We start from the raw sequence: 25,354 nt of genomic DNA, 5'->3' as shown, positions 1-25,354 counted from the left end.
ATCTCCAACTTGAAAATCTTTTTGGCGTGTCATTGTGCGACATTTATTCCGCATTTACCACCTCATCAAGCGATCGTTTCTTTCAACCAAGATGTCGAATCCTCCAACCTGCTCGTTCAGAATATATACAGAAATTTATTCGAATCGCAACAAACGAAAGAGGAATCGCCCTTCTCTTGGAATCGGATGGATCGAGCTTTGAGACGGCCCATTCAAACAGACCGGCGATATACGGATCCGCGCTCGAGTTTTCGGTGGAAGAATATTTTTCTCACGAAACGATATTTTACGTTTGGAATGAGAACGACGGCTGAGGACGAAGTTCATATTGTTCAGACCACAGCCGCTCCTCTCGCCTATTACGAATCATCGTCCCCCAATCTGAAGGAAAGAAGTTTTAAAGTCAGCGACAGGATGAAATATAAGAAATATATTCTAAGACCTTTTCAAAACTATGTCGTTCCCTCGAAAACGCAATATCTCATCGTCACGACCCAGAAGAGTCTCTTTCTCGTCGATCGGTGCTCGTACTCGCTTTGGAAACAATTGAAAAAGGAGATTTCTTTCCAATCGCCGATGGTGTTTCAAGAAGAAGAGAACCCCCCGCCACCTTTACCCATCCCTTCCTTAGATGATAAGAGGAGCTGGACCAAACCGTCATGGCCCGAAACAAAATCGACCCGGCAACGGAATGAAATTGAAGTCATCACGATTGAAGATGAGGAGGAAGAAAAAAAAATTACCTCTTAAAAAACGGTCGACTTACCGGAACCTACCTGGCGTGCAAGATCCGCTTCAGAATCCAGAAGCTTCTTCTTCTTCTTCCCCGACTTGTTCAAACAGGCAGCCTCTTTTGGACTCCTCACAGACAGAACCTCTTCCGTATCCTCTTCTTCTTCTTCCTCTTCTTCTCCTCCAACCTGTCCCGACATCGTAGAGGTAGAATGTCAGACGGGTCCACAAGCTTCAAAAAGTCCCGACATCGTAGAGGTAGAATGTCAGCCGGGTCCACAAGTTCCAACGGGTCCAGAAATCATGGAGGCAGAATCACAGCCGGGTTCACAAGTTCCAACGGGTCCAGAAATCATGGAGGTAGAATCACAGCCGGGTCCAGACATCCTAGATCCCTCCACTCATCCCAAAGTGACTCCAAGTGTTTCAAGACAGCCTTGTGAGGATCTAGCCCTTCCCGTATGGAATGATTATATGGACTTACAAAATTTGATGCAACAGGAAGGAGAAGAAAATAATCATACGGATGGGTGGGTCAAAGACTGTTTAGATCATTTAACCTCGAATGAAATTGAACTGTTATGGAATTGCATTTCTGAAATCACATCGGAAATGGGATAAAAACCAAAACAAAAAAAACAATTTTTTTTAATACTAAATTGGAGGAGGGTCATGATGTCAATTAAAAAAATATTATATAGAGTCCAATCTTGGTGGTTCACTTCAGTTTTCCAGCATGAGGTGATCCACGTTTCCCGAAATATGGATCCCATTCTAAGAGAGATTGTGTAGAGCCTTCACTTCAGTTCTTTTTTTTCTACCAAGAGGAGAGGGTCCCCAAAGGGCTACCCATGTCCAAAGAGAGAAAGTGTAGAGCGTTCATTTCAGTTTTTTTTCAAGTTTAGGGGAGGGATGTCTCAAAATGACACTCCCCATTTTCAAAGACAGATGGTGTAGAGCGTTCATTTCTGTTTTTTCCAAAGTTAGGGAGTTTTCAAATGACTACCCATTTCAGAGAAAGAGAGAGAGAGAGAGAGAGAAGGTGTAGAGCGTTTATTTAAGTTTTCCAAGGTTAGGATGGTGGTGGAGAATCCTCCAAAATGGCTACTCATGTCAAAGAGAGAGAGAGAGAGAAAATGCGTAGAGCGTTCATTTCAGTTTTCCAACATCAGAAGGTTCCAAAATACCTTCTGAATTCAAAGAGAGATCGTGTAGAGCGTTCATTTCCAGTTCTCCAAGATCAGAAGAAGAGGGTCCGCTTTTCCCAAAAGGGCTTTCCGCATTCAGAGACAGCGAAGTGCAGACTTAAGTTTTCTCCCTCCCCAAGAATAGAGGGTCCCAAAATGGCTTTCCATTTCAAAGAGAGAGGGAGAGGCGTTCATTTCCATTCTCCAAGATAGGGTCGTCTGCTTTTTCCCAAAATGGCTTCCCAATTCAAAGAGAGAGAGAGAGTGTGTGTGAAAGGGTGTGTAGAGCGGTCATGTTCATTCTCCAAGATAGGGTCGTCAGCTTTTTCTCAAAATGGCATCTCCCCATTCAAAAAGAGATCGTAACCAATTTTTTCCAGTTTTTTCCAAGATGGGGGGGGAGAAGAAAACCTAGGATGGAATAACACGACACACAGAGAGAAAGAGAAAAAAAACGCCATCTTGTCATTTTCTGATAGGGTACCGGTGTTCGAATACTTTTGTGACCGACTGTACCTGTAATAGACTTTTTGGGCTATCAAATATCTGCTGAAGGTTCAAAACCTCTACCTGAAAAAATTAAAGCTATCACAGAATATCCGTTTCCAGAAACTATACACCAACTTCGTTCCTTCTTAGGACTGATCAATTTCTATCGTAATTACATTAAAAATGCCTCAGAAACTCAAGCTCCTCTTCATGAACTTTTGAAAGGATCTACAAAAAAAGATCGACGTAAAATACTATGGACCAATGAAACCAGAAAAAGTTTTGAAAAATGTAAACAAGATATTGCTCAAGTAGCGTTGATGGCCTACCCCAATTCGGATTACCCTCTGGCACTTCTCACAGATGCATCCGATTTGGCTATTGGGTCAGTTATTCAACAAAAAGAACCTAATGGATGGAAACCTATTGCATTTTTTTCAAAAAAGCTTAATGATGCCCAGAAAAATTATAGCGCTTACGATCGCGAGCTTTTGGGTATATATTTATCCGTTAAACACTTTAAACATTTACTTGAAGGCCGCGATTTTACTATTTATACAGATCATAAGCCCTTAACGTTTGCTTTTAAGCAGAATCATAACAAAGCATCTCCCAGACAACTCAGACAGTTACAATATATCTCACAATTCTCTACTAACCTATGCCATATAAGTGGTCAAAACAATGTGGTTGCAGACAGACTATCTAGGATTGAGGACATCGATACACCTGTTGTTGATTTTGACCTGATAGCAGATGTACAAATTAATGATGATGAACTGCAACAGTTGAAATTACATTCCAAATCATTGCATATTAAACAGCACCAATTACCATCAGGAAAACTCTTATATTGCGATACCTCTACTTCTAATATCAGACCATTCATACCTCAAACTTTTCGGATAAAAATATTTAATGCAATTCATGGTTTAGCTCACCCTGGAATCCGAAGTACTGTAAAAGAGATTACTAAAAGATTCATTTGGCCGGATATAAAAAAAGATGTTAAACAGTGGGCTCAAACTTGTATCGATTGTCAGAAAAATAAAGTAACTAAACATACAAAATCAGAACATTCTCAATATCAAGCACCAGACGAAAGATTTAGTGTTGTGCACATTGATTTAATTGGGCCTTATTCACCTTCTAATGGATACACTTATTGTTTGACGTGTATTGATCGGTTTACCTCTTGGATGGAAGTGGTACCGTTATCAAATATCACGGCAGAAAATATAGCAAGAGCCTTTTATGAACATTGGATAACACGATTTGGTTTACCTTCTTGTGTTATTACTGACAGAGGAACTCCATTCATTTCGGAACTGTTTCGAAATTTGGCTTCGCTGTGTGGAGTAAAATTAAACCATACAACTTCTTACCATCCTCAGAGTAATGGGAAAATTGAACGTCTATACCGTACTTTAAAAGCAGCTATTAGATGTCATAATTCTCTTCATTGGACAGAAACATTACCAACAGTTCTTATGGGTTTGCGAGCTGCTCTACATGAGAACTGTAAGTATACAATAGCTGAAATGGTTTATGGCAAAACTATTAAATTACCTGGCGAATTCTTTGAAGAATCAAACATGCCAATATCTAATGATAATTTTGTAAGTAATCTTCGAAATCAGATGGCCCTTTTAAAGCCCTATCAATCCAAATCCAAATGTAAAGAAAAGATTTTCATCCCAAAAGATTTGTACACATGCTCGCACGTGTTCCTGCGGGTTGACAGAGTAAAAAAACCTTTGGAGCCCCCATATGAAGGACCCTTTTTGGTACTGCAAAGAACCCCGAAATATTTTCTTCTATCAATTAAAAATAAACAAGTTAGTATCTCTGTGGATAGGTTAAAACCAGCTTATGTGTTACAACCTAATGAACTTTTGTCTCCAACTTCAAAAAGTGATCATACATCTGTGCCAAGTAAGCAAACATCAGTGCCAAGTCAGCAACTAGAACAACCTAAAAAATTAACACGATGTGGAAGACAAGTAAAACTTCCAGTTCGTTTCAATGACGTTATTGACTCTTCTTGAACTTATAACTCTTTCATATTAATTTAAAACTTAATTCTGTGTTTTTTTTTTTTTTTTGTGTGTGTGTGTACATAATTTCAATTTATATATTTGTATCAGTGTTATTTGTATAGATATATGTATCTTCTCTCCCACCATGTTTTCAGAGTAACGTAACTTTGTTACTGGTAGGGGAGTGATGTGGGCAACAATTATTATTGGTCATAATAACTACAACTACTTCTACTAGATAATGACTACTACTTTCACTTCACCTTTAGTTTCAGAAGGTTGTCATGCCATAAAATCAGTAAGGAGTTAGTGAGGGCTAAAAAGAATAATAAAGATGTTATATATGGAAAATATTGATTCTTGCTTTTTGATTTTTGCTATTTAAATTATTATAAAAAGAACTTAGCAAGCAACCACAAGGGTACAGCTGGAAATGGTTTTCTAGGCCTTCTAAAAATATCGCCACCGAATTTTTTCCGTCGAAATTGACGTTTGGCTTGATTGATGCTCTCATCGTATGGACCAGGTATCCAAATCCTTCTAATTGGTTCGCCATTTCTTGTTGTTGGACTTGTACAGGAGCTTCCATCCAGTTTTCGGCCATTTCAGTTCGAAAAGTGTTCTGGCGCCAATGTGGTGTTGCGTGGCCCTAACTTGTCCGCAACAGTAGTAGTGACTGCTATGAAATGGAAGTTACGCAAATACTTAAGAAGGGTTTAACGCCCTTTTTATTCCACTTTAGAAGTTACAGATGCGTTCACTTGACGCTCACAAACTACGCCGACCCGGCGGTTAAATAAAAATAGAAAAGTACAACTAAAACTAAATAACAGGATGAATAAATAACGAGGTCACTTCCTACGAGGCTCTATAAAAGTGACTAACTTAACCGCGTTCTAAGATACAGCTTCTCAGCTGTATCTTTCAGCAAACTTTCTGAATAAGAAGTTGAAAGATTCAACTAACTGCCGAAGTAGGCACACAGGCCGAAACGCGCGGTTCTTAAATTTCTACCTAGCAACCTTCACGCTCGTGAATCAAAAAAGCACACCTACAAACTCGTTTCCCTTCTATTTAACTCAAATTACTTCTGCTAAAAATTTGAATACGCTGCGCGTTCTACTAAAATTTACATACTGTGGCATTGGCAATTCTAGGGGAAAGTAAAGGCTTGACAGGAAAGATAGCTTAAAATAAATGTTAGTTAAAATAAATATAAGCCCTACAAACTTACTTTGCAGCAATTTCGCAAGTAGTAGTAACTTGTTTTCGCACTAAATGAATTTAAGATCGTACAACATTTATATACATACATATACATATATATAGAGAGATAGATAGATAGATATTATGTTATTGTACTCTTCTTCAAGTGCTTTGTATGAAAATATACACTTCCTTTTTGTATTTAATAAATGTCGTCTGCTCTGCCGAGGTGGACCAAGGCTGCGGCCTGCAGCTAGTGGTTAATTGCCGCTGGGTTGGTAACCAATTCTGCATGGATATATCAAGTATATCTGGGTCGAAAGACAACTCAGCGGTTTACTTCCTCTAATCACTATACCGTCTGGGCGACATGAAATATATTCTATAATGTTTACTAAAAGTAAACATTATAGAATATATTACTAAAAGTTTATTTGTTTACTAAAAGTAAACATTATAGAATATATTTCATTTTCAATTTACTGGTATTTATGTATTAACGCATCCACTCAGCGTGGCGCTATGTTGCGACCTTTTTTGCAAACGAAAAAGTAAAAGATATTTATCGGATGCAATTTGGTTATTTTAGCGAATTCATTTAAAAGGATGGCCATACGCCCTCCATTTATCGCAAGTCAGCAAAGATCACCATCATAACAAAACATGCTTTAAGGAATTTAGCATACAAATTTTAATTCTTATATAGAGATTTATCCACAGTTAGAGATTCTTTATAGAGATTAATCCATTAAAAAAATTAATAAAATGAAATAGAACGCACTTTTTTTCTGTAATCCTTTGCTCTGTTTTTCTCTCCGTGTATACAGCGATCTGTTTTCGCTTAAAAAAATCAGAGAACTGCACAGACTCGGCATTGCGCGCATCTTCGGCGTTGCTTATAAGCTAACTGTCAAATGCATCTTAACATTGTTCCTTTCAGTAATTTTTCGGAAAATTACTGTAGTTCTGTAGAAATTTTCCCGCACTTTTCTTCCATTGCTGGAAAATTCCACATGTGAACATTTTAAAATTGATTTTAAGGCAAAAAATATCACTGTTTGTCCACAAAAACTGTTCGTACTTGGAATATAACAAAACGAAGACATACGAAAGAGGCGTGCTGCTTGACTGACAGCATAGTTACCTGAAAAATTCTATGCGCATGGTTTCTAGAATTTGGCACATTCTGATTATTCGGAGATTTCTACTTAAGATGGTTACGATAATACGCAAGTATTCACTTACTAAAAAAAAAAAAAAATTTTTAAAGAATTAAGTTACTGCTAAGTAACACTTAGCATGTATATGAAACCGGTTACTAGACTGACGTGGAATATTTATTTGTAGAAGATTCATAGAATTTGCTTAAATTTTTATAATTTTTTTTTCAAGACTCCTTTTTGAACCAGAAATTTAAGATGCGCACACACAACAAAATTCTTTATTTTCGAGAAACTGACTCTAAAGTGAAAGTTTAACAACGATTTCTTACATGTTAGAAATAGAAAGATTTTTTATCTAAACATAACTAAAAATTGAGTCTAATAAATTTTTCAGTTTGTCATTTTTCTAATTAATTGTTATTTATATTTTAATATTCTCAACCTTTTATTTTTTATCTCAGGCAGATGTTATAATCAGCCACCCTCGGCACAGCTGTAATTAAATATATTGTTGTGTGTGTACGGGTTCGTAAAAGATTGATTGCACACGTAACCAATAAGAGCTTGATAAAATTAATTTTACCATAGAAACATTTCACAGTTCTGGCATTTTTCACAAAAATACTTTCCAGTATCACACAATACAATCAGAATCAGTAGTTATACTTCAAACTACAACTAAGAACGTTAAACCCAACGCAATGCAAAGCGCATCTAACACGAACAGCGAAGTTAACACGGAGATATCTCAATACTCGAAACTCACACTGAACTAAACAACTGAGAGCAGATGATCTTCTCCGGACATAAACAGTGTTCCCTCGGCCACCGAGAAACCTCTAGTACTTTCCACTTTTCGAAATTACTGGAAGGCATATGAGAGCAGGATACGGTTACAATTACATATATAGATTATAAGGTATTTCTCCCACCTTCTTAGCATGCCTTCGTGGTGTAGTGGGCAGCACGCTCGACGCGTGTTCGAGAGATCCGGGGTTCGAGTCCCGGCGAGGGCACCGCTCATTTTTCACATCTCCTGCTTCGAAATAACCTCATGTCTCTACAAGATCAATTACAATTATTCAGTCACAATACCAATTACAGTTATACATAGACCATACTAAAATGTCGCCAGGTTTGGCAACAAAAAATTAGTCTCCAAAGCCATCGATATCTCGTCAATTAAGCGAGATAGCCATTTACTCAATGTTAAATAGACTTGCCACTGTATTCTTATTTTTCTGGATAGCAAAAGAGTACATTTACGAGATTTCTATTTATTAAATGAGCGTTTTCCTGTAGTTTGACTTTTTTGAAGTTGCTTTTTCTTAAAACTCGTCACGCGCTGCATCTAAATCAAATAACTTTAAATACAGTTCTATTAAAAATAACAAACTAGATACAAAAACCGCAACAATATAATTTCACTAAAATTATTTGGGTACTTACGGAAAATCCCGTCGACCACAAGAGACGGCGCCAATCGCGTCAAGCTAAAAAAACCCATTTACTAAACACCATTACAAGAAAAAAAACATTCTATTCTTATTTTTTTTTCAAATTTATTAGATTATTATTTATTCATATTTAATTTTTCATTAAAAATTTCCATTATTTTTTATTAAGGAGATATACTGTAAACAGGGTCCGACTTAGCCTGATTGGAGCCCGGGGCAAAAACATTTTTTGGGGCCACCTCTGCGTCAGAGCTATAAAGTACCACCCTCTAATGATCAGACAAAACATCGTTCTGTCCATTTTATTGATTTCTAACAATTTTATATTCATCATTAAAAGGTTATAGCACATCTGAAGAGCCAAAATTTGACTGATATTTTGTTAAAAAAAAGTTCATTAAAGAAGGAAACGTAAAATAAACTTTCTATTCGATTTGCCCCCCCCTTTGATTTGGGGGCCTGGGGCAACTGCTCCATATGACTCCATTTTTTTGCCTCAAATAATAATAAAAAATCAGTACTCTTCTGTAGTAGGCAGGTCCTAAATTTTAATAATTTTTTTCCAAGATGCGTGATAAAAGGAGTCTTTACTCAAGCATAATAACTAACACATGTAATCAAGGTTATACCAAGCCAACGTATTTGAAGCAGACTTTTCCATTTTTGGCAAAAAATCTCGTAGTTTGGCGTCTTTTCTTTAATAGGAAATCGTCGACGGGATTTTCCGTAAGTACCATTATTTGCGTATATACAAAATTCGTAACAATATGTATGCATAAAATACCTGCAGTACAAATTTATATAAGTAAATTCTTAAGATATTGCATTTATGGGAAATTTCTAGATAAAATACCACTAGGCTATGCCATGTATAGATAAAATGTCATTAGGTTATACCTATAGCTACTAATGTATAGCACGGACATTAATCTCTCTTTTTTTTTAATTAAAGGAAAAAAAAAAAAAAAAACACGTTTGAAGGGTCTTCTCAATTTTCAGGAAAATGACTAATATTTAAGTAATATAGTTGATTATTATTGTCTCTAACCTTTAATTTTTCTCTGATTTAAAAGATAAATATGTTTGTATCTTGATTATAAGATGGGCTTGTTGGAAATGTTAGTACAATCGGTGCGCATTACAGCGAACCCTCATTACAATGGTCGATACAAAAAACTTCCAGCTTATGAAAATTTATTAAATCAGTTTTCTGAAGAGCGACCGCTCGATATAAATGGTGGTACTTTTCCCGTTTTGGCGGCGCATGCGATAAAGTCGCCGATAATGGTACAACTGATGCCAAACAAACGGAATATCCTCGCTGGCAACCTTTTACGCCTCATTTTCAAAACAAGTCACAGCTATTTCTTATCAGATTGATTATTTCTTTCAATACTGGCATACAATTACATAGCATTTTACCAGATACTTCAATTTTATGCCTTAAGGCCATTCGCGGTAATTAAGTCAGTTAGGATGCAATCACACTGCTCACCCGAGGCGAAAATATAGAGAAGTCAAGGGTTAAATTCATCAGTTCTAATGCGAATGCACTAGCGAAGTAAAGCACTGCTGTTTTACATAGTTTCTGATTAAGCTATTCGTCGAATTGAAATAATTCTGTCATTTAAACTTGTATTCCAAATTAAGATTTAACTTGAAATTGATATAAATAATTACTGAGAGAATTAGATTTTTGTAGCGTAGTTTACGTGAGATGAGATAGCACACCCCTGGAGTTAGTTCTAGGAGGTGTTGGATGAGATCATTTGAGGTCACGTGATATGAACCGGCGAATCGGAATGTTGAACCATAAAATCATAGTAAATTCTCAAATTAATGTCTTTTTATAAATTTATTGTCTTTATTTATTGGCTTTTTACAAAATTTTAAACGATATTAAGATGATTATGCTTTCAAAATAAAAATTCTGAAGAACTAACATTTTTTATGCGTGTACTGTATGTTGTCGCCAATAAAGTCTGCTTGGCGAGATTTGCGCCAGCGAAACGAAAAAGTACCTAAACGTTCTTTTCCCGTTAAGACTCGAAGGGTCGTTCTAAGAAAATCAACTGTACAATGAAATAACATTATAACACATATTTTCCATCAATTATTAATTACCTTATAATATCGAATAAAATTCCATTATCCGCAGAAAAATTATAATCGGTTATTGGGAAATTAATTTTTTTATTAAAATTTTATTTAAATTTTTATTAAAATTGTATCAAAAGACCAGGTATTGAAATGTGCGTCAGAAAAGTGAAAAATCAGTCAATTTTTCAGACAATTGACAAAAAAAAAAAAATCCTATTGTGTGAAAACTGTAAAGAAAGAAACAAGAATTTTAAATAGAATAAAGGGGGGGGGAAGGATTTTTTTTAGTTAATAATGAAACATTCTCATGAGAACTATACAAGCAATTTAATTACCTAAACAAATTTTGGAAACAAGAATGGGCGTGTAGTCAACACTTTTCAGGAGCAATTCAATTTAGAATCCTTCTTTCTTTCTTTTCAGTAACACAGGGGGCCTGTCTTTTCGTTTATGTAGTTCTTCTCCCACTTATCTCGAGAAAATTTAAAACTCTGCTACTACAAAGAGCCTGAGTGTTAGTACATAATATCACTAGGTGATCCTCAACACTAAAGACTTAGAAAAACTTCTTTCTGAGGGAATATGAAGTTTCTTTCGTTTTGTAGTCTAGTTTAGTGTTAATTGACTTTTTTGTATAGTTGCTTTCTACATCAAAATATTTTCATAGAAGCACACTCATGTCAATTTCTATTTTTCTTCGAAATTTAAAATGTACACATAGATATCTAGGATAAGCAAGGACCCTTAAGGCTGTGTTCAGACCGGGGGGCGTAAAGGGCATAAGTGGTTAAAGCCGAGCCGCGTTGCCGAGGCAAGCAGTCTGTGCTACGTCACATAATCTGGTTTAAGGCTCGTGGCACAAGGTTCGAAGTTTTCAACTTTACGCCGAGTTTGGGATAAGCGTCGACCAATCAGAGTGAAGCTAAAACGACGTGGCTTTCTTTAGACGATTTCGCTGTCACATCGAAAGCGACCTTTTTTTAATATGAAACACGTTGTATCCGAATGTGTAATCGTATCCGAACGAAATAATGAGTTGATCTGGCAAGAAATCTACAATGATGACACGCATTTTTTAATGAGTTTTCACAACAAATTGAAAAATATGGATGAAACTCGAAAAGCGAAAGCTAAGCTCAGGATCATGCACGCTATGCACGATCCTGTAGATCAAGGATGTCAAACTCGCGGCCCGCGGTCCGCATGCGGCCGACAACAAATATTTTTGCGGCCCGGCCAATATATCGGCAAATAATAATATATAATAATAAAATAACATATCGACGAAGAAAAAAATGAAGTGTTTACTGCTAAGTAATTAACGATAATTTATTCAGTGTTGTTAGATTACTCACAGCGAGCTGACACACACACTACTTAAATTACAAATGCGTGTGAGTAGCTTGCGTTCAGCTACCTTCGGCTTTTGGGGGACACGTGCACTCCGAACTTGTACGCATCCCCCGATAGCCGAACTCATGGTTTCAGTTTTCCAATCATAGTTTTGTACGATATATTGGTGCATGCATGTGCATGCACTTTGCTTTATTATTAATTATTACTTAATTCATATTGTTACGGATTTCATAGTTATTTATTTATTTAGTTTTTTTTTTTTTTTTATTTAGAATTGTAATTAGATTTGCTTCATGTTGCCTTAGCAACGCAGACGAATTTTGAAAAGACAGCTGTTTCGGAAGGTTAAAAATAGAACAGCGCGTGCATATAATACCTAATAAATAAATATCTCGTAATTGCTGTTGCCATCCACAAAAATCCAGATATTTATAGATGTTTCCAGTATATTCGAGAAATTAATTATAAAGCTTATAAAAGCCGAGAACAAACAACTCATCTCAGTAGCTGTAGTTCTAGCGAACAGTTTGTTTACTTAATGCTGTGATTGATTTGTAGCGATTTCGCTGTGAGATAGAATTAGTTTCTCTGTTTTGAACTGATTTTTGCTAAACGATTGATATTTTGTGATATTGTTAGAATATTTTTGAAGAAATATTTCAGCATTTTGATTTACCTCTTGTGGAAAGAATAAATTTTTGATAACTTTTTAACGTTAACCGTGTTTATTCCAGCCCTTTGTATTCAGTATGTCTATATCAAAACCAAGTGGTAGTAAAATTAAACGAAAAATCGCTGACGAACATAGAATATTCCAAGTAAAACCGGAATCAGAATATTTTTGCTGTGAAATAAAAGATAAAATAATCTGCTTGATATGTAATAATACTATTAATGTACCAAAGTTATATAATATTAAACGTCATTACGAACAACACAAATCGAAATATAACAATTAAGAAGGATTAATGAGAGAAGAAAAGTTGAAAGAGCTCAAGTTAGGAGCGAAAAAGCAACAGTCCATGTTTAGTAAAGTATTGCAAGAAAGTGAAGCGGCGGTACATGCAAGCTACGTCTTGTCCGAGTTGATAGCTAAACATTCGAAGCCTTTTACTCACGGTGATTTCATCAAGGAATGCCTAATGAAAGCTGGAGAAATTGTTTGTCCTGGAAATGTGAAGGCTTTTCGATCAATTTCATTGTCTCGAAATACAGTTACGGAAAGAGTTACTGATTTAGCGGCGAATTTAAGTGATCAGATCAAATCAAAATCATCTACTTTCGAAAGTTTCTCCATTGCCTGTGACAAGAGCACGGACATTAGTGGCAAAGCTCAATTAGCAGTGTTTCTTCGTTCTTGTGACAAGAATTTTAACATTTTAGAGAAATTACTGGAACTAATACCGATTGCCTGGTACTACCACAGGAGACATATTTACTTGTGTTTTTGGACTTCTGCAGAAATACAATCTACTTTTGGCAAAATTAAATTCTATAGCTACAGATGGCGCTCCATCAACGACTGGAAAAAACAAGGGCTTCGTAGCATTACTAAGAAAAAAACTTAGTGAAATTCACGGTTCAAACATTCATCATATGCATTGTATTATACATCAAGAAGTTCTATGCACGAAAGTAATAAATATGGAGAATGTTTTGTCATATATAAAAAAAGTTATAAATTTTATAAGATCTCGAGGTTTAAATCAGCGTCAATTCACTGCATTCTTAAGTGAGTTAGATAGTGAATATTCTGGTTTGTCCTACTATACCGAGGTACGTTGGTTATCTTGCTCCAAGATTCTCAAACAATTCTGGGATTTGAAAGAAGAAATATGTCAGTTTTTAAAAACGAAAAATCAAGACGTAAGTTTGTTTTACGATCCAATATAGATACAAGATTTATATTTCTTGGTTGATATAACCAAACACTTAACCGATTTAAATTTATCGTTACAAGGAAAAGATCACATCATTACGAACATGTCTGACATAATTAAAGCATTCAAATGTCAACTAGTTCTTTGGGAAAAACAACTTAAAAATGAAGATTTGACGCACTTCCCGACGTGCAGCATGAACAAATCAAGTTTAGATGATACTTGTTCGTATCAAAAGTACGCAGAAAAAAATAGCAAATTTAACAACTGAATTTGAAACGAGGTTTAATGATTTTAGTTCCCTCGAAGACAAATTTTTTTTTTTGTTTTCTTCGATTTTCTCAATAAGTATTGACTCAGTACCGAGCCATAAGCAAATGGAGGTGATCAAGATTCAATGCAACTCAAATTTGAAAGCAAAATTCATTGAAGTGGGCGTGCCTGAATTTTATAAATATTTACCAGCCAGGTTTGAAATACTCGAAAATTCGCATATGAAATTATTTCCATGTTTGGTAGCACTTATCGGTGCAAGCAGTTATTTTCAGTCATGAAAGGTAATAAGTCTCCTATTAGAAACCGTATTAATGATGCTCACCTTGGGTCAGCGTTGAAAGTTATCACTGCAAACAAAATTTCTCCCGAAATAGGAAAGATAATAGCAGAGAAGAGATGTCAAGTATCAGGACGTAAACATTAAATTTTTCTTGTTCTTTTCTATATATATATATATATATATGTTTATTATTGTATTATTTGAAATAAATCTACGTTTCTATAAATATTGATTTTTTTTTTTTTCTTTTTTTTGCAGCCCGCCTAAAGTTAAACCTTGTTTGTTTGGCCCAAGTGTACCTATGAGTTTGACATCCCTGGTGTAGACACATCCCCACATGCGCAAATTTAGCTTCTCTCATTGGCCACAGCTTAAACCACAGTCTCGCAGGTGTGAACGGAACTCCCGTATTTTATGCCCTTATGACTACGCCTCTATGCCCTTTACACCCCCGTCTGAACGAAGCTTAAGACGCCGCATACCTTGCATAACTCTATTTACGCCGCTGAATCAAGTCAATTTGATAAGGAATATTCAAAAGAAAGATATTACTTTCTCGCGTCTGTTCCATTAACCCTTTGTTGCATACAAATAATCTAGAGAAGTTAAACGAAAATGTTTTTATTTTTTCTGCTTAAAATAACTTTAGTAATAATAAAAAAAAAATTAATTTTATTCAAATTTCGTTTTAAATAATTGCTACAATTTGTTCACTACAGTGGATAGCATGCATATTCGACGTGCATACAAATCTCTTCCCAACGATTTACGGTCATTGCATTTGAAATCAGTTCCTGCCTTGTTTGCAGTGATCATTACCATCTTCTAAATGATAAATCGACAACTGACATGTACATATAAATCCCCCAAAATACCTTCATTTCGTCGATTGTGATTGAATTCATTTCACTACGATATCGTAACCTGTACGTATTGGATTCAAATGTCAAATGTTCTAGAAATTCCTTGTGAAACATAAACATTTCCAGTGGTGTTTTGGCTTGATAAGCAACACATTTCGGTTTCAATTCACTCTTTTCGGTAGATCTTTATCTACTCACTCCACAATTTCCTCAAACTGACATTTAAAATAAAATGTCTAAAATTGCTAATTATGAATAAAACATGGCAGTATAAGAAAATGTAAGCAATATTATATAATGTTTACTATGAGAAATTGTACTAACTTGAAAACAGAAGGAGCAGCCATTTTCCAAATAGCAATGCTTTACTTAGTGATGCTGTACAGCCATCTATGATCGACAGTTGAAAGTTCTAATAATATTGAATGAATAAACAAATTTAAACTTTTGTCTACTAGAATGGACATGATGCAACAAAGGGTTAAGGGAAGGTCTGAGTGAAACTTTGCAAAAAATAAGAGAAACTCCAATGGAATACTGGATAGTAGAAGCCAAATCAGTAGCTGAAAGAATTGAAAGAAAATAAATTGAAAAATACACGTAATATACATGCTGTAGATATATGACGCTTTTTTATGGCATAAGAATGATAGAGTAGCATAGATTCATAAAATGACGTTCATAAACAGCTGTGACCAAAATAACGCTTTAATTTATTTTTGAACACTCTTCATACATATGATCAGCAGCATGTCATTTTGGATGCATTAAGCACTCCAAAAATGTTTTGTAGCATATCACATTTTTTAGACTTTGGATAACAAAGAGAACAGAATATTGCAATAGTACATTTTAGCAGAGCAAGAGGAAGGCAGGAAAGTGATTGTTCAGTTCAGAAAAGGGATACTTATAGAGTTAATTTTTTTGTTTTAACTGCGGGGTTAAAAGAACTACTGCTAAATTAAAGGCAGTAGTTTTCTTTCATATATTATATCTCCCATATCCATGTAATGTTGCAGAAACATTGACTGCACAAATGATTCATAATGAACAGTATGCTGGCAGCTGAGGCGGATGAAATACTACAGTCAAAAGTCTTTAATCCGGAATGAGCTATAATGTGGACCTTAAAGCTACAAACATTCTGCGCATGCGTATAATACGTTTACGCATGCACGTTTAATGTATAACGGATGGTATAAGCTAAGCTAAAATTATCTATTTCTGTTAATCTTGCAGATTGCGTTGTTCCTTAATCTTCTAATTGGATCCGGCTTATTATTTTTTGCAGAATGTTAGAGCAATTTTATAAAAGTAAGCTTGAACTTTCAATTATGTCAAAAAGAATTTCCGATTCTGGAACTATCAAAGGATCTACAAAGCGAAAGCATGTTTTGATGTCCATCAAACAAAAAGTGGAATTGCTGCAAAAAATGGATAAAGGCATATCCTTTGATTCTCTAATCATTCCGAAATATGTTTATCAATTTCACCCTGCTCAGCGGCGGGGAGGGGGGGGACGACGCGGCGCGCAATGAACTGGAAGTTGATCTGTCAGCATTATCCTTATCTTCAGGGAAGATGTTTTTATTTTATTCGGCTTATAATTCCTTACTAAATGTAGTATTTCATCTCGATGTACTCCGTCTTTGATATGATTTAAATCAAATTCATCGTCATTATAAATATCAGGAATACACATCAAATAGTTTTTTGGTTGCAATTTTCTAATTTCGACTATGTGTAATGTATGCTTAACGCATGCGCGCGTTGAAAGAAATGTTTAATAAAGTAAACAAATAGATAAAAAGCTTTTCTTTGGAAATTTTGATACCCTTTAGATCACAATTGCTCTTTGTTTCATAAATTACGGTTTCATATTTTTAATTTTATAATTTCTGCATGCCATCTTACCAGATTTTAAACTGATGATCTATAAATCCGGAATAACCGATAATCCGGAATCGCTAAAGACTTTTGACTGTATTCATTTTTATTTCAACTGACAAATTTGTGGCCACAAATAACTTTGCAATCAATTCATTCTTATTTGCAGAATATTTATATTTCTGACATTGCTGCAATAGGGAGACAGTAGCATAGCATTATTAGCAAAAAAGAAGAAGCAAAGCACATAGTAATCCAATATGGCAGTTTATTAAAAGCAATGTTTCGGTTCAAGAAGTTTTTAATTAGTTACATCATCATCGTTATGTAAACATCATATGATACAGATTAACCAGAAATGATGCAGTTGAGAAGTTATTACTATTTTTAGAATAGAAAGGGGAAACATCCAAATTAAAATGAGGAATTAAGGAGCTATTGCTAATTTAAGTTATAATTTTGATTGACATATTTTTTTATAACTTAACAATGTTTTTACTGGAAACACAGAGTAGTGAGACTTTTGATTAATTTCATGACTTCATTTATTATGTAAACTTTATCGTTCATTGTTGTGTAAAGTTTGAATTACATTGCAAAATAAAACAAAATAATTATTAATGTTTATTTACTATTTAATTTCATTTAATCTTATCACCAAGTCTCAAAAATTGTATAAACTTTAATGTTGGATTTATTTTCTACTTTCTGATTCTCCTATACTCATTCCCAATGTAATTCACTTGTAGCCAGTTTTATACATTCGCTTATTTGATTCGTTAGAGAGTTGGGGACTTACTAGTTACTAATAATAGAGATGAAGAACTCTGTTTATTACTTTTAAATCATCGAGTTTGTTAATAAATAGCTGATAGATTAAATTAAAAAAAATAATAAGTATCTTACGCTTTTTTGAATGACTACACAACTGGTACGTGGAAAGTGAAAATACTTTTTTTAGGCATTTTTCCTTTTTTAGGAACATCAGGAATTAATGCTTTATCTTTTTCGAAACCAAAACAGTGTAGAAAATATTTTTAGTTTCATCTTCAGTTTCCGAAATGCAGTCTTCATCGCTTTCAAATATTTTTAATAAATCTCACAGGCGTTGGCATCTCCAGTTCATAGGAAGCCATTCTTTTTATCATAATGCAGTTAAAAATTTTTAAGAATTTAATGTCAAGTACTTTAAAATCACTTGCGAGTAGAAATATTTACTGTTACACTCTAGAAATAAATTTCTGAACTAAATATTCAGTCAGAAAAACACTTATGCGGAGAGGCGCGTGGGGTATGTCATACCCCAGTTCGAACAAAATACCGATAAATCTTTTTCTGAAAAACACAGGCAAAGAAAAAGCAGTTCTGAAAGTCAACCACAACTAGAAACTCAGCTACTGAAAGCAGCACAGAATTTCAGTTTAACAAGTGAGGAATATTCCACTTTTATGTAGGGTTAGGGTATGATACACCCCACGCGCTTTCCCGCGGGTTAAGCACTACCAAAAGCAATTCACTTACCATGATTTTCGAGTTTGCTTCGTACACCCAGAGCCACGTAAAATTCAAAATATCAATAATACTCAAATGACCTTTCTCAAACCAGGTACTTTTTCTGATCGAACACTTCACATAGTGACCATCTGAACCTTTCTTCCTACAAACCCATCTAAACAGTTTCTACATTCGGACTAGACACATATCCTTCCTACGTACAGGACACTTATAATGACTACTAAGTAAACCTTCATTTACACACCAGGTCAATTAAAGTTCTTTTCCCCTTTCGCTCCAAATCGTGCAGAAACTTCAAATTAATCTTACTATATTCGGCCATTCTACCATCTAAAGAATCAAAGCAACACACAACACAAAAATGCTTACAAAACATCCCATTATTCAAAATTTCCCAGAATCATGCACCCGATTACGTCACAATAGGGTTTCCATGACATTCAACTACTCAGGCTACCATAAATGAAACAACAACTTGGCGATAAATCAAACAACAACTTCGCCACAATACAAGGGGTACTTTAAAGTCTACTCTATCCATTCAATTTTATGTCCTAAGGCCATTTGTGGTAATTAAGTCAATTAGGATGAAATCACACCGCTCACCCGAAAATACAGAAAAGGCAAAGTCAAGGGTTAAATTCCTCAATTCTAATGAGAATGCACTAGCGAAGTACAGCACTGCAGTTTAACATAATTTCCGAGTAAGCTATGCTTACGAAATGAAATAATTTTTGCATTTAAACTTTTATTCCAAATTAAGATTTAACTTGAAAGTAATGTAAATAATTACTGAGAGAATTAGATTTAACATAGTTAATTTTAGCATAGTTAACGTGGGATGAGATCACTTGGGGTCACGTGATACGAACCGGAGACTCAGGATGTTGATCCATGAAAGCATAGTAAATTTTTAATGCCTTTTTACAAAATTTTAAACGCTATTAAAATGTTTACGCCTTCAAAATAAAAAATTCTCAGAACTAACATTTGTTAACATTTTTTATGTGCATACTGTATGTTGCCACCAATAAAGTCTGCTTGACGAGATTTGCGCCGGCCAAATGGAAAAGTACCCCTCATTCAATACAAGAGGCCATGCTTAATTTTTTAAAAGGCTAATCTTTGGAATATGGTAAAAGGTAGTTTGGCGACATTTTGGTAGGCGATAAAGGTTACTACCTAGGACTTTGGGAATAATGTAAGAAATACTCATTTCCGATTACGCATTATTTTGTGTGAGGGAAATGAGAGATCATGAGATATGTCATGTGACATATTACAGTTCTTTAATCAGAAAATGGGGGAAATCTGGAAATTTTGTATTTAACTTCATTCTGTGTTGTGTGAAACAGTGTTGGTTAATTTTTGGATCCCATGGCCCTATCTAAAGTGAATTCGAAATGGGTATTTAGTGGGATTGAGAGGGGTAGTAATAAGTGTTTTTTTAAGGTTGTGCGAGATAGAAGTAAAGATTGCTTATTAAGTTTTATTAAGCAACATATTCTACCTGGTACAATAATATCTGATTGCTGGAAGTCATATGTCTGTTTGGAGGATGAAGGTTTTCAACATCTTGCTGTGAACCAAGTATGATTTTAAAGATCCTGAAACAGGCGCACATACGATTGCTTTTTATTTAGCGGAGGAAATAAGAAAAGTTTATCTGCCACATAATCATGATTCTGAAGAAGATTAGGTAAGTTATAATTTTTAATTATTTGAGGATATTATTTTTATGCATTTTCTAAATGTAAGAAGTAAATAAATTAATATGGTATTATTGGAAAATTGTTATTAGCAATGATTTAGTTTAAAGTAATTAGGATTGTAAGGTAATTTTTATTAATTTAATGTATGTGCTTTTTTATATTTTAAGTAGTGTTTCTTAATTTAATTATATTTTAATTAAATGATAGTTATTTTGTGAATTATATGTTTGTAGCAATTTGGTATATGTTTCAGTGGAAGTAAACGTGCATGGAAATAATTTAAATATTTGAAACTAAGTATTTGCAACCATTCTTAATGTTTTCGTTATAAATTCGTTGGTGACGTTTATAATAAATAATTTAGAGGTAAAAGTTTTTGGATATTTTATTTATTTTATACGTGGAAATGTTCATATTTGGAAAGGGTATATACTTTTTCGCGATGAGGTAATTTCATATATGTGCTTTTTACCGAGTTTAAAGATTAAGAAAATTTTCCTGCAAATTTTTAGAATTTATGAGAAGATAGTAGTGTAGATGGATAAAGTTAAGAGTGTGTGCAATGCCATTTTTGTGCAATTCTGGGATGTTTTTTTAAGTAAAAATAAGTCGACGTGTACATGGTTACTGTGTATGTGCGATTCTGAAAAACGCGCAAGGAGTTTGCGATTCTGCACTTTTTCCCAATTTTGCAGTTAATATTTGTCATGATTAAGCAGTTTTGTTCCATAAAATTTCTAGCATAAGTGTAATTCGGCTAGCAGATTGTTGGAAAAAGTGTTGAGTAAATAAAAAGAAAAGGAACATGTCTTTACTTTGTGAAGACAAAATGGCGGCGAAAAAAAAAAAAATAGAGGGTTGCAGTAGCAGAGTTTGTCACCAAATTTTCGCCAAAAAATTGCCAAGTTACCATAATCCAAAGATTAACCTTTTAAAAATTTGACATAATATTTGGTATGAATCATTTGTTTCCCATAGCTGAAAAATTACTTGACCATAATATGGCAGCTAAATTTTATCTACACTTTTTTAATAACAAACCAAACTTGCAGTATTTTATGAACTCCTGTTGCCAAAAACGTGCAAAGTTTCTGAATAAGTGACAAGACCATGAGCATAAATAGCTAAAGTGCAGAATCACCCACTTATTTGTTTGGCGCTTTTTACAAGAGTAAGAAGAATTGGATTTTTGTCAATTTTCTTTGACTTTTTAAGTGAAAATAGGTCAATGTGTACATGGATAAAGGGAGTAAATACCGAGTATGTGCAATTCTTAAAATGCACCAAGCAGTGGGCGATTCTGCACTTTCACCGCATAAACATACACACACTACTTGGAGTGCTTTGTTTACGAAATAGAATAAATACCAAAGATTAACAAAGGAATGATATCTATCCCTTCTCTATATGATTTTATTGCTAACTAATATTGCTAAGCCAATTTATGAATTTTGACACAGATAAGTATCAAGATAAAGTTATGCTAATGATGAATGATACTTGTACATTATATAGGCATAAAATAAACTTCTCATGCTTATGAACAAGGAACTGATATATTATATTATCAAATATGACCTCCTTTGTGAAATTAAAAAAATCTTATATAAAGCAATGCTTGCAATAAATAATAAATTCATACTATTTAAATAGTTCTACTTTCTCTTTTAAATCAGTCAAAGTTATGTATGAAGAAAAATATGTTCAAAATTTACAATGAACTGAAAAAATGACCAACTTTTGATTTGCTGCAAATATGGCAATTTATTATTTGTGTCCCATTAACATATAAGCACCCTAATCCGTAAGGATATCAAAATATAGAAAACAATTTAAATAATACCTTCATGCTGCAAAAAGAGATTACATTTCGAACATAAGTATGAATATCACAACAAAAATACAAAAAACATGTTTCAAATGTACTTTGTTTAATTTAAGAGCTCTAAGTATTTTAAAATGAAACAGAAATCGTAACAACATAAACTTTATTGTTTCTGACAAAAAAAAAAGCTTTTAATTTATTATTTTTCATTTTTAGTTATTTAACAGACAGTAATTTTTTTATGTTATAATTGCAAAAAATAGTTGTTTTAATTAGTTTGTAACTGCAGCATATAATTTTTGCTGGATTAATGATAGCTCATTATGCTGAGTGTAGCTTAATAATTACTTCACATAATCCTAAGTTTGAGAACATAATTTCAGAATAAAACTAACTAAAAATTTCTGAGAAGAGAATAAATAAAATCTTGTAAAATATTTAACAATATGTCTTGAAATAAAAAAAAAAAAAAAAAATTCCACATAATTCATTCAAAATTAGGATTAGATTAATATAACCATACAGCTTTATAAATATGAATGAAACCTGAGAGTACATTTAATTCTATACTCTTAAACAAGAAAGAAAGGAAAAAAAAAAAAAAAACATTTACTTATATTAAATTCTGAAAATTACATATTTTTAAATTAAACTTCACTATACTGAATACAGAATAATTGTTAAGTATCTGTATACTTATCTCTATGAATGAAAACTAATTGAACTATATTTAAATAGTTTTCTTTTGTGGGAGAGAAAAATGCATCAAAACATGATTAAACCTTTATTAATTTGAATATGACATAGCTTAAATGTTGAAATACAACTTTTTAGAAATAACATCTGAAGTTTACAAATTATCAGACTAAAAATATCTACATTATATTTCTATGAACATTTAGGCATTTCCAGTCATTTGCGGTGCATCCTTCTTGGCCAAACCAGAAAGCAGTTTCTTCAACTCGCCTATAGCACGACCAGGATTGAGGCTTTTTGGACATGTTTTAGTGCAATTCATAATAGTGTGACATCTGTAAACAGAGAATGGATCCCTCAGACGATTTAGTCTTTCATCCGTAGCCTGGTCTCGCGAATCAATAACCCATCGGTAAGCTTGCATCAGAACAGCTGGACCCAAGTAACGATCTCCATTCCACCAATAACTAGGACAAGAAGTAGAACAACAAGCACATAATATGCATTCATACAGGCCATCTAGCTTTTTCCTGTCTTCCATACTTTGCAAATTCTGTTTTTGGCCAAAAGGTTCATTATCAGTTTTCTGTAACCAAGGTTGAATTGACTTATATTGTTGATAAAAATTATTCATATCGGGGACGAGATCTTTAACAACATACATATGAGGCAATGGGTATACCTTGGATGGTTTATTAACATCCGTATCAATTTTACAAATACAAGCCAAAGTATTCACCCCACCAATATTCATAGCACAAGATCCGCAAATACCTTCACGGCAAGATCTGCGAAATGTAAGCGTTGGATCTAACTCATTCTTAATTTTTATTAATGCATCCAAGACCATTGGTCCACAATTATTTAGATCAACTTCATAATTTTGCATATGAGGTTTCTCATTAGGTTTCTCAGGATCCCAGCGATATATAGAAAATGTTTTAATTCGAGACTGAGGTGCAGCAGAAGCAGCAGCGGTTTGTGCTCCTCTATAATACACAATACATTTACTGCACTTACCTAATTCGCAAAATACTTTCTTAGCACTGATCATAGCCATAGCTTCACCGTCGCTAAGTGAAAAGAGACAACTACACAAAAGGAACTTAGTCGTAGTTGAAGTATTTTATCTGACCGCTGCTCGTCCTATCTACATTTAATTTAGTTAAAAAGAACTTTAATTTTAACAGTTTTTTAGTAGTAAGTTAAAACAATTTTATCTATTTTTATTATTATGTAAATACATAAGGATTAAAAAAGAATTTTTTTATTCTGCATATATCATAGGTAAAGCCTCAGCGATTATTTTTATTATAGGTAAATATTTACGGATGGCAATACCATATCGAACCGTTCATTTCTGTCATTGTATTTTAAAGCTGTTTCAGTTATTGAAAAAAAAAAGAAAATGTACTTGTGTCAACGTGTTGATGATTAAAATGTTATACTATCCATTTCACGATCATTTGCGAAGGGATTTAAATTTTTGTGTTTTATTTTATTGTGTTATTCAAAGACAAGTCTAAGTTCAGTCTGTTAAGTGGACGGCAATGTTTTTGTTTCTATATAATAAATGGCTTGAATTTTGGAATCAAGTTTAAATGGTAAGTAAATGTAAATTTAAACTGCGACTTCATTATTTAAGAATAATTTATTAGTAGTAATATAGCGTAATACGTATTGTATTTATTGTTGTTGGTGTACTGGAGGAAGGTATATTGTATCAGACTATATTTTGTTAAAACTCCCGAAAAAAGTTTAAAACTAATTGTAACTGAGATGTTATGCAGATATCTGTTATTGTGAGGGGAATTTTTTTTTGTCTGTTATTTCAATGAATGTGAGCGATTTCGATTATGAACTAGAGTAATCTTGAAATACCTTGAATTTTTATAAAAGTTTTTAAATACATCTCATTGTGTAAAGTAATGGCAGTAAATTTTGTTGTTAGTAGTATGTTGTTCAAATTTGATTAGAAATAGGCTCTCCTTTATGTATTTTTTATAAGTCGGTGATTTACGTGCCGAGAAGAGAAACCCACATTTTAAAAAGGCGCCAAAACGGTCACTAATGCGTATGAAAATCATTATATCAAAAAAAGCTAAATATGAAAACCATGGTTATGTACTAATTAAAAACTTAAAAAATTATATTAAACATAGATATTTAGATACATTTTTAATCATTTAAAATTATATTAATTAAAGAATCTTATTTTAATGAAAGTGCCTAATTGTTTACCTCAATAAAATTGTAAGGTAAGCAATTTAAAATGTATAATATTGAAGTCTGACCACTTATAAAATGTTTGGGAATATAATAAAATTGAAAATTAAAAGCAGGAACATGATAATAAATTATGAAACTGTGTTCACATCACTGAGGACCTGCTTAAGTAATTATTCTGTAGATGGTCATATATGCATAATAATAAGGCAGTAATACAGAATGCCGTTTCTGCAAGTCAAATTTTTTTTATAAAATAGTGCATTTAGTTATGTAAAACACTGATGCAAAAATTATTGCTTCAGCCCTCAGCATGTATATATATATATTTACATGCGTACGGGTTCGTTACAAAATGAATGCACAAGTCCGATGAAAAATGAAGAAAATTTATTATTATCACAAGAAATATGATTAAATGTCCTCAAATAATCATGCAGTATCACAATATATCACAGTAGTACC

The 25,354-nt window shown here is 33.6% G+C and overlaps 2 protein-coding genes across 7 annotated transcripts in view; one reads left to right on the top strand and one right to left on the bottom strand.

Annotated features, from left to right (window-relative positions):
- Nucleotides 1-22,736: 22,736 nt before the first annotated feature.
- LOC118189574 (uncharacterized) lies at nucleotides 22,737-23,763 on the bottom strand. The gene has a single exon (XM_035360196.2). It carries the CDS (start codon nucleotides 23,721-23,723, stop codon nucleotides 22,866-22,868), a length of 858 nt encoding a protein of 285 aa, XP_035216087.1. The 5' UTR covers nucleotides 23,724-23,763; the 3' UTR covers nucleotides 22,737-22,865.
- A 259-nt stretch (nucleotides 23,764-24,022) lies between these two features.
- Nucleotides 24,023-25,354, top strand: part of LOC118204155 (uncharacterized) — a 79,776-nt gene continuing 78,444 nt past the window's right edge. For all 6 annotated transcript variants that reach the window (XM_085811264.1, XM_085811261.1, XM_085811262.1 and 3 more), the window contains exon 1: nucleotides 24,023-24,267. The gene's annotated coding sequence lies outside the window, so the exon portion shown is untranslated. The remainder of the gene's footprint in view (nucleotides 24,268-25,354) is intronic.

This window comes from Stegodyphus dumicola, chromosome 2 (assembly GCF_044657685.1).
Source record: "Stegodyphus dumicola isolate Sdum_Otavi_A_Nest chromosome 2, ASM4465768v1".
Classification (NCBI taxonomy): Eukaryota; Metazoa; Arthropoda; class Arachnida; order Araneae; family Eresidae; genus Stegodyphus; species Stegodyphus dumicola.
This window is presented reverse-complemented; position numbering and strand designations above follow the sequence as displayed.